The sequence below is a fragment of the Prinia subflava genome, chromosome 2, assembly GCF_021018805.1.
Source record: "Prinia subflava isolate CZ2003 ecotype Zambia chromosome 2, Cam_Psub_1.2, whole genome shotgun sequence".
Classification (NCBI taxonomy): domain Eukaryota; kingdom Metazoa; phylum Chordata; class Aves; order Passeriformes; family Cisticolidae; genus Prinia; species Prinia subflava.
Genome location: NC_086248.1, coordinates 97191371 through 97203267, shown reverse-complemented (window position 1 = coordinate 97203267; position 11897 = coordinate 97191371). Strand labels below are relative to the sequence as shown.

The 11897-nt window shown below is 48.9% G+C and overlaps 1 protein-coding gene across 1 annotated transcript; it reads right to left on the bottom strand.

Annotated features, from left to right (window-relative positions):
• Positions 1-3379: 3379 nt before the first annotated feature.
• Positions 3380-10096, bottom strand: LOC134547337 (histone H3.3A). The gene is made up of 4 exons (XM_063391135.1): positions 9986-10096; positions 8427-8581; positions 6483-6636; positions 3380-4031 (listed from the first exon to the last, which is right to left on the bottom strand). Exons 2-4 carry the CDS (start codon positions 8552-8554, stop codon positions 3903-3905), a joined length of 411 nt encoding a protein of 136 aa, XP_063247205.1. The 5' UTR covers positions 8555-8581; positions 9986-10096; the 3' UTR covers positions 3380-3902.
• Between the last annotated feature and the right edge of the window lie 1801 nt (positions 10097-11897).

The window sequence follows — 11897 nt, the reverse complement described above, 5'->3', positions numbered from 1 at the left end:
TAGGTGTGCTGCAACTGAGAGCATTCCTGAGCCTCAGCATTTTGCAGCCATTTCTCAGAATTAGGCAAGTCTCCTCATTTAAAATAAGTAATTTCTTGGGTATTTATTTAGTTGTGATCATGTAACAGGTAAATTTGCCAGGAAGGTAATCAAAGAGGTAGCTTACATTAAGATCCCGTAAGCCTATGCAGTCCTAACACTCCCTTTTTAACACTACTATTGACAAATGTAAAGCTTTTTACACACTCAGTTTGGTTGTTTTTTTTTTTTTTTTTTGATATTGTATTACCAAGGTCAAAAGATCAAAGCCTCCTCACAGATTAAAAAAAAAAGAAATACATAAACAGTGGCTTTCTGATCAACAAAATACTTAGAGGTCAACCTGCCTCAGACAGGTCTGCAACATCCACTTAGTGCAAAAACACCTCGTAACTGAGGATGATTCATTATCCATGTGAGTAAGACACAAGTAAAAGCTGAGAGCTCCCCAATATCCTCCTGATCTGGACCAGGGGAACAAAAGAACCCAACAACTACCCTGACACTAGAATTCCTCCTCTTAATCCAACCTTTGAAACCAAGTTATACGAAAAGTGTTATTAAGCTCTTACTCCTGTGAAGGCCAAGAAAGGTCGTGTGGTTTTTTTGCAAGAGCAAGAAATAAAATTGCAGTGAACAAAATATTTGACCAGAACAATGCCTGTATTTTATTAAACCTTGAAACTTAAAATTAAGCTCCAGATCTTCAGAGCAAGCAGATATGCAGAGTCCAGATCTGGCTAATAGACCAAAACCAGTGGCACAGTGAGTATAGATGTGAGACACTGGTTTCAGTCACATAAAAAAGTGGACTCTGGTGCCTGGATTAGGATCACCTAACAGCTACTGCCAGGTGGGATAAAGGGCTGGAGAAACACGGCCCAGAGATGCAACACTGAAACACAGGTACACCAGTATTAGTTACTCTGTATTCAGCAAACTACTTTCCTAAATAAAATCTGAAATGCTGGGTTTAAGCTCTATGTTAGTCAAGCTCTCAAGAACTGTCCATAGAATTTGATAAAGCCACAAAAGAGGGACTGATCTTGTGCCTGAAATTATTTCCCACTACATTAATTTTTGGCTCTGGTAAGAAACCTGGTTTTTTGTGTTGCTGATACAAAGCAACCAACTTAAAATAAGGTTTTGTACTTACTCTAGAGGAAGTGGTAAATAAATACAGCCATTAAAATACAAGTATAAAACAGAGACCTAGAAACCAACTTATCACATACCCATTTATAAAGGACTTTACCAAAATAATTCAGAAATTGGGCTGTGGACATACATTAAACAATGTTTTAAAGAGATGTTCAACTTCTGAATATGACTGTTATTAATAAGGAGGCACTTCACATCCATCCCTGCACTCAGTACAGTTAAACTGCTCCACAGAAGTACATTCACAGCACCAGAACTTGTCTCTGGTATTCAAAATCCAGGAAACAGCAAAATTGGTATGGGGGAAAGGAGGGGAAAAGAGGTAAACTGTTTCAGAAACTGAAGTTTCTTGGCATTGATACAGGCACAGAGAGCTAATCACAGACAGGATTCACCTGGCATCTCTAGGACCACAACTTTCAAAATGGCCAATATCCCTAACCTGGAGGTAAAGCTCTGCACACTAAAATGTTGTCACCTGCTCAGGTGCCTGATCCTCTCATCTTCCATTAGGATTTCCTCTGCCTTGAACAACTTAACTGCACTGCCAGTTGAACTGGGATATTCCTCACCCCAATTCTCTCACAGAGAAAGAACTCAGTATTTCATTTGAGTACCAAATCCTCAAGATTTGGTTTCCTAATATTCCTAACAAAGAAAGAGAAAAAAAAAGTTCCTTATCAATACTTCAATTCCAGATTATTTAATAAAAAGCCTCCTAGCCTAATTACCTGCTTGTGTAGGTGCTTGCAGCACTGCTGACTGATAGGTGAAACAGAATTCTGAAGTACAGGACAAAACAAGTAGTTAATTATACTGAAATGCATTGATAGCCAGTTTAACAGGCTTGTTATCAAGTAGACAGAAGTGACATCTTAAGTCAGTTAAATCTCAGTTGCTCACTTTTTACATTTCTGTTGTTCTGGGTGCTTCAAGACAAGTCTTCCTTAATTTTTTAGTTGATAGCTATGAACTGCTTGGCATCAAAAGGATGTGATCACATTTTGTCTAGCATTAGTCTTGCCTGTGACAAGCTACTCCATTTAAATACTTTACTTTGCACAACCCTGGCAGACAGCATTCATTACCAAAGCCGAGCAATTTATGAATAATGTGATTTATTCCGTAATTTTTGGCTCTCTGTTCAAGATACCAAAGCAGATAATATATCTCTATTAATCCTCTTTGGAAATCTTCAGACAAATTCACTCGTGTTTAGAGCTCACTCAAAACCCCTCGAAAGAAGTTAGCAGCAAATAAGCACTGCAGGAGCCTTAGCATGGAGGTGAAATCTGCTCACCACCTACGTTTTTTCTGTGGAGCTCATTTCATTATCTGCAAGAGCTACCAAGAACTACAGCACATAACTCGTTCCCAGACTGGTCTGCCAGAACCCTTAAGCAAATTTCAGGAAGAAAAATTAAAACCAAGTTTTCAAAGGACAGAATTTCAGCAGTAAATTTCTTCATGTGAACCTTCATCAGTAATTGCAGGAGAACAAAAAAACCCAGCAAGTTTTAAATGTGTGATCCTGTCCAAGTACTGCTTCTGTGAAGAATTGTAACAAAAATGGTACAAAAGTGTCTTTTAGGTTGGAGGGTACAAGCTAAACCTAATCACATGTGGACTAAGCTCTCAAAAATGCTTGAGGGTGTGACTGAAACAGAAAGGTAGTCAACCAAAAAGGGAACGTCTACAAACCAAGAAACTAACAGAGTGAAAAGGGGTAAAAAAAACCACAGCAAAAAATACCCAAGAAAAATAAAACCCCCAAACAGAAAAACCCAAATCACTACATTCCATCGCTTATACCATACTAAAAAACCATGAAAATCAGAAATGCTTCCAAATTCAGCACTAAATCAAGTAAGAAAGGAATATAAATAACAACTAATTGCTGCTTCTTAGCACTGTGGCTTAGAGAGCTCAGTTCAGCTCCAGACTCTACCTGGGACTACACTCACCAAATTCACTTTTATATGGGGCAGACAAATTTAACACTTAAGACTGTTAAATATACATATACACTACTTCAGCCAAGGCAGCACCCCCAGTATTTCCTAGATGTGCTCCAACGAATTAGGCCGTGCATTGAAGAGCAAAAGGAGAGGGAAGGCTGATCACTTTTTAATCAGTATAACCCGTGTGTAATATTTAAAAATCAAGACTAAAACCAGGCATCATTTAATGTATTTTAATAGCAAACTTACAGGAACAGCACAGAAGACAGACAACATTAAAAACATGTACTTGCATGTAGGACAACTCAGTTAGAAAAGTATAGTGAATGGATGGAATCTACTGTATGATAAAAATGCTACAAACACCATTCAGTTGCCATTGATAAGAAATTTACTTGTTTAAAAAAATCCAAATGCTGGCATTGTCCAGAAAAATTTGACAGGTTTATTTATATTTTTTTTATAAAGTTGTTTTGGTGAACAAGTTTTAGCGATTCATATTTTTATTTTTTTTGACCACATTGATTGTTTTTATGTCCCCTTGTTTATATTAAAAATCCACACACAAATGAAAATGGAAAGAAAACTTGCCAATACCCAATTCTGTCCCCTATTTTTCCACTTGCAACCATATACTTAAGGTACCTTTTAACCCCATGGAAAAAATATCTAACGTTCATTACTACCAATAACAGGAAGAAGATTTTGCTTCGAGAATGACAAACCCATCGTGGTGAGGTTTTAGGCACGCTCCCCACGTATGCGGCGTGCTAGCTGGATATCTTTTGGCATGATTGTGACACGTTTGGCATGGATAGCACACAGGTTGGTGTCTTCAAACAGGCCAACCAAGTAGGCTTCACTTGCCTCCTAGTGTGGGAGAAAAGAGGTAAGAACATTTTTCACTCTCTGAGCACCAGGAAAAAGAAGAATCATAGTTCAGAATTAAAAAGCATAGTGTAACATGGCATTAAGTTGAGGTTTTGATCTTTATTACTCATAAATATCAAAAGTTTTAGATTTTCAGAAACACAAAGCCTCCACCTTCTTATAATATTCTATGTCTAAAGTAGAGCACTGCTGCCATTTGGTAAGGACATCCTGCAGAACACAACAGAACTAATACTCCCATGGGACTCTCACGTGATAGGAAGGGGTTAAATTATTAAAGGTTAGTTTGTTTAGGAAATTCTCTTTTCAAAGGCTGGGTCATACTGTTTGAGGGACTTGTTTGCTGCCTGTTCCAGAGTAAGAGTCATTGAGCATCAGGTGAAATTGGCAGGTGCCAGGGAAAGGATGAACATGTATTCCTTCCCAACACGCAGTTCAGGCACACAGCTCCTTCCACAGATACTGAAGAGGTGGCTTAACTCAAAAAGTAGCAGAAAAACAATAGCCTGAGAACTATTAAAAATAGGAGAATTCCTTTAGTTCAGGAACTCCTTGAACCATCAAAACCAGGACATCAGTCAGGGAATTACCATGAGACACTTGTCCCATTCCTGTACCTTCTTCCTGCCCATCTGAGGACACAGTGCTAGCCCTCACTATCACAGAAGGTTGTGACACCTGAGAGAATCAGGGGCAGCACAAACACAACACTGACCATGATGGTTTTCCCTGTCACTGAACAGCTGCAGACAGGACTCTGAGTTAGACAGACGTTCAGTTGGACCTCAATATTCTCCTGACTCACCTTAAGTTAGCTGCTGCTAAGCCCAGCAGAGCCATGGTAACTGTTTAAACAGTTCTGGGTTGACAGGGAATTCTAACACCTATCAATCTCCTAGGAAGCATCTCAGTGTGCCAGTGTTGAACACAGCAACACCTGGGCTGAGAAGGTGGGGATGATGGGAGGGCAAGGTCACCCTTTCCACAATACATGAAGAGGACAACTTGTGTGAGCCACTTAATTGCCAGGAACTCCAAGAATCAACTTACTAGGGTCAGAGATCCTGTTTAAAACCATAACATTATACAATATGAAGAAAAAACAATATTTACTACAGCAGATGAGGACTGAGACATTACCCAGTCATTTCATTTGCAGTAGGATATGAGAACCCCTAGCAAAGTTTTGTCAAATCACTATGTGAAAAGTTAAGACACTTCACCAAATATCCATGCTGGCACAAACAACATGGTGCCCAAGGGATTAATTTTTTTCATTTTTATTTTACTTTTTTGAGTTGTTTTTTCAAACATGCAAGCAGAACACACCGGGAATTGTATGTGACCAAGTTCTATACCAACAACTCATTAATGCAAAACCAGAAATGCTCAAACCAGGAGCCTTCTGGAAGTTAACTACTACATGTTAACAGGAAGTTCTAGATAAAGAGACACACAGATAAGCCTCTGGATTTGAGAGCTACCACACAGAATAACTAAAAGCAAAAGCAGCAACTCTGCAAACACACAGAGGCACCTTTAGATGCTAAGCATATGCCCAATTTTATGGGCTCTCATGGCAAATGTCTTGGCCCCTTATCAAGTGGAAGTCATTAACTAGAAAGAGTCCATTTTGCCCGCATGTCAGACAGGCTACAATTACAGATACACTCTGGAACAATCCTTCAACAGCTAAAAGAACAGTAAAGATGTGTCTTGAATGAGGAGTGTCTTTTATCATGAGAGGGAAATGTCTCAGTGATAAGAACTAAGTCTTGTGGAGGGTCCTAACTTAGATTCAGGAATTTGGGCAAGAAAGAGCAATGAATATTTTTCTCTCTGTATAATCTAAGTAAGTTACATAACTAATATAATAAAAATGTGTTTAGCATCAACTACATCTCAGGAAAGCAGCAATTTCCCTAACTGTGCTTAGATGTGGCTTATAGGGCTGTTTTTCTTTAGAGGGCATTTGAGGACACCAAGACCTCCCCATTAGGACACCCCAGAACCCGCTGTACACAACGTTCCCTCTCCAACTGCAGAGCTCAAAGGCGGAGGAAATGTGTTTTTCTTGAGTATCTTAAGCGCTGCTCCAACAAATTGAGGGACTCTTTTTAAAAAATAATTTTTAAAAAGTACGCCCCACAAAAGCACACTTACAGGCCCTGTAAGGGTATCCTGGGGTACCCACAGGCATTCCCGGGTCCCCCGTGGGCAAGGCTCGCCTGAGGTGCGCATCCCCCAAAAGCGGCGCGGGCCACGCCCCCCGCGGCAGCCCCACCAATCAGAGGGCGCCCAGACGAACCCTGGAAACAGCCTGGCCAATGGGGGAGCGGGGCGGGGCTCCGGGGGCTCTAGGGAACCCCGGCCGGGCGCTCCCAGCGCGGCCCCGGGAGCGCGGCCCGGCCCGCCGCCCGCAAGGCTCACCTGCAAAGCACCGATGGCAGCGCTCTGGAAGCGCAGATCTGTCTTGAAGTCCTGAGCAATTTCACGCACCAGACGCTGGAAGGGGAGCTTGCGGATCAAAAGTTCGGTGGACTTTTGATAGCGCCTGATTTCACGCAGAGCCACAGTACCCGGCCTATGAAAATTAAATACAGTGGAAAAAAAATTAGTATTGAAAACATATTCTGCCTCACCCTAAAAATAGGGGTCCATCCTCCAGACTAAACCAAGCACCACACACTTCTGTTTTCCCTAGGAGAGTCCCAGGATTTACAACACAAAATAAGTTCTGCTGGCAAAGGGTCACTGTCTTCTCACCACCAATCTGTGCCAGCTTCCATTGGCTTCAGCAGGGATCCATCAGGCCTGACTTCACCAAGGGAAGAGTTGGCCAACATGTGCTGTCCACCTGACACCAACACAGCTCAGTGCAGATGTGGCAAACCACAAAGCTGCCCTGAGTTCAGCTGTACCAAAGGTACCCTCCCTGCGAGGGGCTTGACAGGAACCCTGATTTCAAGGGAAAATTGGTTCTTCTTCTCTACTGTCAACATTCACAGGATCAACAAGATTTATATTCTCTGGTATATTGTCAGTCAAAAGTATCCAGCGTATTTCTCCACGTTAGTTTTGGTGTCAGAATGACAAATTCGGATCAGCAACATATGTTCACAAGCACGATGTCCATCTGTGAAATTATTACCACATTTATTTCTGTGGAAGCTTTATCTTTTCCTGCTCCAGCTTTACTACTTTTCTCCCCACTGATTAGTTCTGCCTCACACCTAGAGCAAGAACCACAGAGTGGGTCAGGTTAGAAGGGGCCACAGTGGGTCACCTGGCCCAACCTCCCTGCTCAAACAAGATCATCCCAGAGATGGTTCCTCAGGATTGTATCCAGACGGCTTTTGGCTATCTCGAAGGAAGGAGACTCCACAACCACTCTGAGCAATCTGTTGCAATGCTCAGTCACCTTCACAGTAAAGCTCTTCCTCATGTTCAGGTGGAATTTGCTGTGCATCGGTTTCTGCCCATTGCCTCTTGTCCTGTTGCTTGGCATCACTGAGAAGAGCCTGGCTCCATCCTCTTCAGACTTCAGATTAATAAATCCCCCCTCAGACTTTTAGATTAAGTCCCCCATACGAAACCCACTTCTTCCCAATCCACATTTTCCCTAAGGAATACCTACACCTAGCCCAAAACCATCCCTCAAGCTGAAGCAGGACTGCTGTCACTCTGCACCGAGCCAGGACTGGAAGAGGTCAGGCCTCGGGCGCTGTGTGACAGAGGGTCCCGAGGCGGGGATTGGGGCCGGATGTCCCGAGGCCGGGATTCGGGACGGACGCTCGGGGCGGTGCGGGAGCCCCGGCGCATCCGCGGGTGCGCGGCTCCCTCTGGCGGCGGCTCCGGGCGCTGCAGGCCCCGCGCCCGCCCAGCGCCGCCGCCGGCTCCAGCCCCGCCAGCGGAGCGCGGAACGCGCCGGTAACAATAAACTTGGCGGCGGCCAGCCCTGCTGCGGCCTCCAGATAACCGCGGGCACGAAATTATGAAAATTTAAAAGAACCGCCGAGCCGGGTGTGCCGCGGGGGGAGGGCTGTCGATTTTGTAGTCTCCAGCATCGGAACGTCCGGAAAGGGGTTGATGACAAACGCCGGGGGTCGATGTCGCCCTGCAAATTTCTGGTTATTTTTGCGGCTGGCGGGGATTCGAGCTTGGTTGTTTTTTTTAAAAAAAAAAAAAAAAATTTTTTTTTTTTTTTGTTATTTTGCCGACAGGCAGGCGGCCTCGGGGAGCGGAGCGCGGAGGAGGCGGGGAGAGGCGCCCCCCGCCCTATCGGTCCCGCGGGGTGGGGGGAAGGAGGGATTGGGGGGGGGGGGAGGTTGCCCGGCAGCGCCCCGCGGCCGCCTCTGCGCGGCGCTGCGTTACCTGTAGCGGTGCGGCTTCTTCACCCCGCCAGTGGAGGGCGCGCTCTTGCGGGCGGCTTTGGTGGCGAGCTGCTTGCGGGGCGCCTTGCCGCCGGTGGACTTGCGGGCGGTCTGCTTGGTACGGGCCATGCTCCTGCCGACGTCGCTGCCTTACACCTGCCGGGGGAACGTGGGCAGACGGGGCAGGGGGGAGGTGATCGCCCCGCTGGGGGCGCGCCCCCCGCGGCACTGCCCCCGGGGCGGGCGGCAGCGCGGCCCCCGTCCCGCGCAACGCGCCCCTGCCCCGCCAGCCCCGAGCCCGCGGCCGCCGAACGCCTCCGACGGCCAGTAAAAAAAAAAGAAAAAAACACACCAAAAAAGGAAAAAATTAAATTAGAAATTAAACGCCTGCCGATCGCGGAATATTAAAATACAGCTCTTTTTTTTGCCCACGAATTCAATATCAAAGCGGCGGCGGCTGAAGCCGAGCGAGCCGCACGGCAGCAGGCGCGGAGAGGCGGCTGTCGCCTTCCCCCCGCCGGCCGCCCGTCACCTGCCAAGTGTTTGCAAATACCGCCCGGCAAACATCGGGGGGCTGGCACCGACCCGCCGCTCCCACCCGCCGGAAAACCTCCTCCGAAACTGCGGCGCGGGGGCCAGCGGAGCGGCAGCCCCCGCCGGCCCTGCCCGGCTGCCCGGCGCTCGCCGCCGCCCGCCCGCGCTCCCTGAGCCGCCGGCGACCGCAGGCAACCCGGCGTTTATCGTGCGAAAAGGAAAGGGGCCGGAAAAAGTGCGAGAAAGCAGCAAACTTTGTTTTCGGGGGGTTGTTTTTTGGGTGCCGTCTTTCTCTTTCTGTGTAACTGCTTCCCCAAGAGCTGCCTCGCTCCCAAGCGCCTCTCACAGGCAAACTCAGCTCCCAGAGCCAGAACAAAATGGAAACAATCACGAAACGCAGCCCTAGTCCTTTTGCAAAGGAGGAAAAAATAAATTGCAAAAAATAACGCCAAAAATATCGCCAGGAACTCCAAACCGTGCGGGTGCAGATGCAGGGGGAGGCAGCGGAAAAGTTTGCACTCGAAAACCAAAAAATTGCGTTGCGTTTGGGTCGTTCCTTCGGCGAATTTCTTTCCCTTTTTATTGTTTTTTATGCAATAGGAAAAAAAATATGGTCGGTGACCAGAGAAAAGAGACAAGATGGTGAAGCTGAGCAACAACTGTGGGGAGCAGGGGAAGGAAGGCAGGAGAGTTACCCTGGGCTGGCGCGCGGCTCCTCTTTGCGGCCGCTTTCCAGCCCCGATCCGGGGGATGTCGGGCTGAGGAGGCAGCTAAGGGGCTGGGGAGGCCGCTGGTGGGGGTCTGGAGCGGGGGCGAGGGGAGCAGAGAGGGGCAACGACCGCGCGAAACGGGGCCGGGGGTGCCGGCGGAGGGAGCCGCTCCGGCTGCGCCGGGAAGGCGGCGCGGCCGAGGGGAACCCGGGGCGCCGCCGCCTCCCGAGCCCCCCAAAAGTTTGTGGGGAGGGTCGGGGGGCAGCGGCGGGGGGCGTCGGGGCGCGGGGGGCGGCGGGCGCGGCGCCAGACTTACCCCGTCCGCTGGGCGAGCGCGGCTGCCGTGCGGGAGGGAGGGAGGGAGGGATGGAGGGCGGGCGGGCGGGCGGGCGCAGGAGGAGCCGGAGCTGCTGCGGCTGGCGCTGGCGGCGGCTCGGAGCACAATTGAAAGATGGCTGACTGGCGAGGGCCGGCCCCGCGCGCCGGCCCCGCCCCCCGCGCGCCGGCCCCGCCCCGGCCCGCGCGCCCGCCAATGGCGCACAATGGAGGGAAGGCGCGGCCCCGCCCGCGGCCCCGCCCCCGCCCCGTGTGTACAAACACAAAAGGCACGCCGCGCGCGCAGGGGGATTCCCCGCGCCCGCGTGCCCCCGCCCGCGGCCGCGCGGGCCCGCCCCGCCCCCGCCGAGCCGCGAGGCGCATCCTGGACCCCCGCCGCCGGCCCTGGCGGGCTCCGCTCCGTGTGGGGGGCACCGTGCAGCCGGTCCTGCCGGGCCCGGGTGGGCTCCGCTCCGTGTGGGGGGCACCGTGCAGCCGGTCCTGCCGGGTCCGGGTGGCTCCGCTCGGTGTGGGGGGCACCGTGCGCCCGGTCCTGCCGGGCCCTGGAGGGCTCTGCTCGGTGTGCGGGTCACCGTGCGGCCGGCAGGAGTAGGGGAATGATCTCCCCGCACTCGGCATTGGTGAGGCCACACGTGGAGCGGTGGGCCCAGTTCTGGGCCCCTCACTACGGCAACGATGCGGAGGTGTTGGAGCATGTCCAGAGAAGGGCAACGGAGCTGGAAAGGGTCTGGAGCATTCGTCGTACGAGGAACTGCTGAGGGTGCTGCTGCGGGAGAAAAGGAGGCTCAGGAGTGACCTTGTTGCTCTCTACAACTCCCCAAAAAGAGGTTGTAGCCAGGTGGGGATCGGCCTCTTCTCCCAGGCAACCTGTGATAGGACAAGAGGAAATGGCCTCAAATAGCACAGAGTAAGGTTTAGCTTGGACATCAGATGGAATTTCTTCACAGAAAGGGTGATGGGACATTGGAATGGACTGCCCAGGGAGGTGGTGGAGTTACTGTCCCCTGGATGTGTTTAAGGAAAGACTGAACACAGAACTTAGTGCCATGGTCTAGTTGACAAGTGGTGTTCAGACAAAGGCTGGACTCAATGAACTTAGAGGTCTTTTCCAACCTAATTGATTTGGTGATTTTTTTCTTTACATGGAAGCAAAACTAAAAAATTCTCCCTGTAATCTGGTTCATCAGAGCCCACCCATGAGGATCTGCTGTGGAAGGGCCACACTTGGTCTGTAAAATGAGAGCTGAGCATCAGGAGGGGACTGCTGGGGATACTTCTGTCTCAGAAACACCCTGCAGGCACAGTGGTTAACCAGCAAAGTCTACTGTTGGGGAAGGAAGGGGAGCCTCATTTCCTGCATTGGTGCTGTCCCACTTTTGGGAGTTTGAAATGCAGCTATTGGAAAAGCAACTGTAAGTTTAGCACTGCCATCGCCAGCAGATCCCAGCCGGTTGTATCAGCTGCCGTGATGTTTAGTGAGAAAATCTGCTCTTTATTTTCTATTAATGGCAGGATCAAAATGCCCTGGGGGAAAGTAACCTAACTTTCCCCTGGGGGAAAGTGCACTCTAACACAACTGAACAGTCACTGGCAATTGTCTAAGCACATCTCAACTACAGTCAGATCCTCTGCTCACACAAACCGGTGCCACCATCTTCTCTGTCATTTAGGCATTAGAAGGAGCCATATTTGATTTGCAAAATCTTTATTACGGGTGATGATGTAATGCAGCTCTGTGCAGAGACAGCCAAACTACCTCCAGCAGCAGAAGTGGTTTAGCCATGAGAGCCTTCACTTGGGGCTAATCAAACCTGACAAGAAAGAGAGAGTTATCGTGGGCAGAACACCCTGCTAAAATAGATATGGTCTGCATTAGTGCTCAGATAAAAACA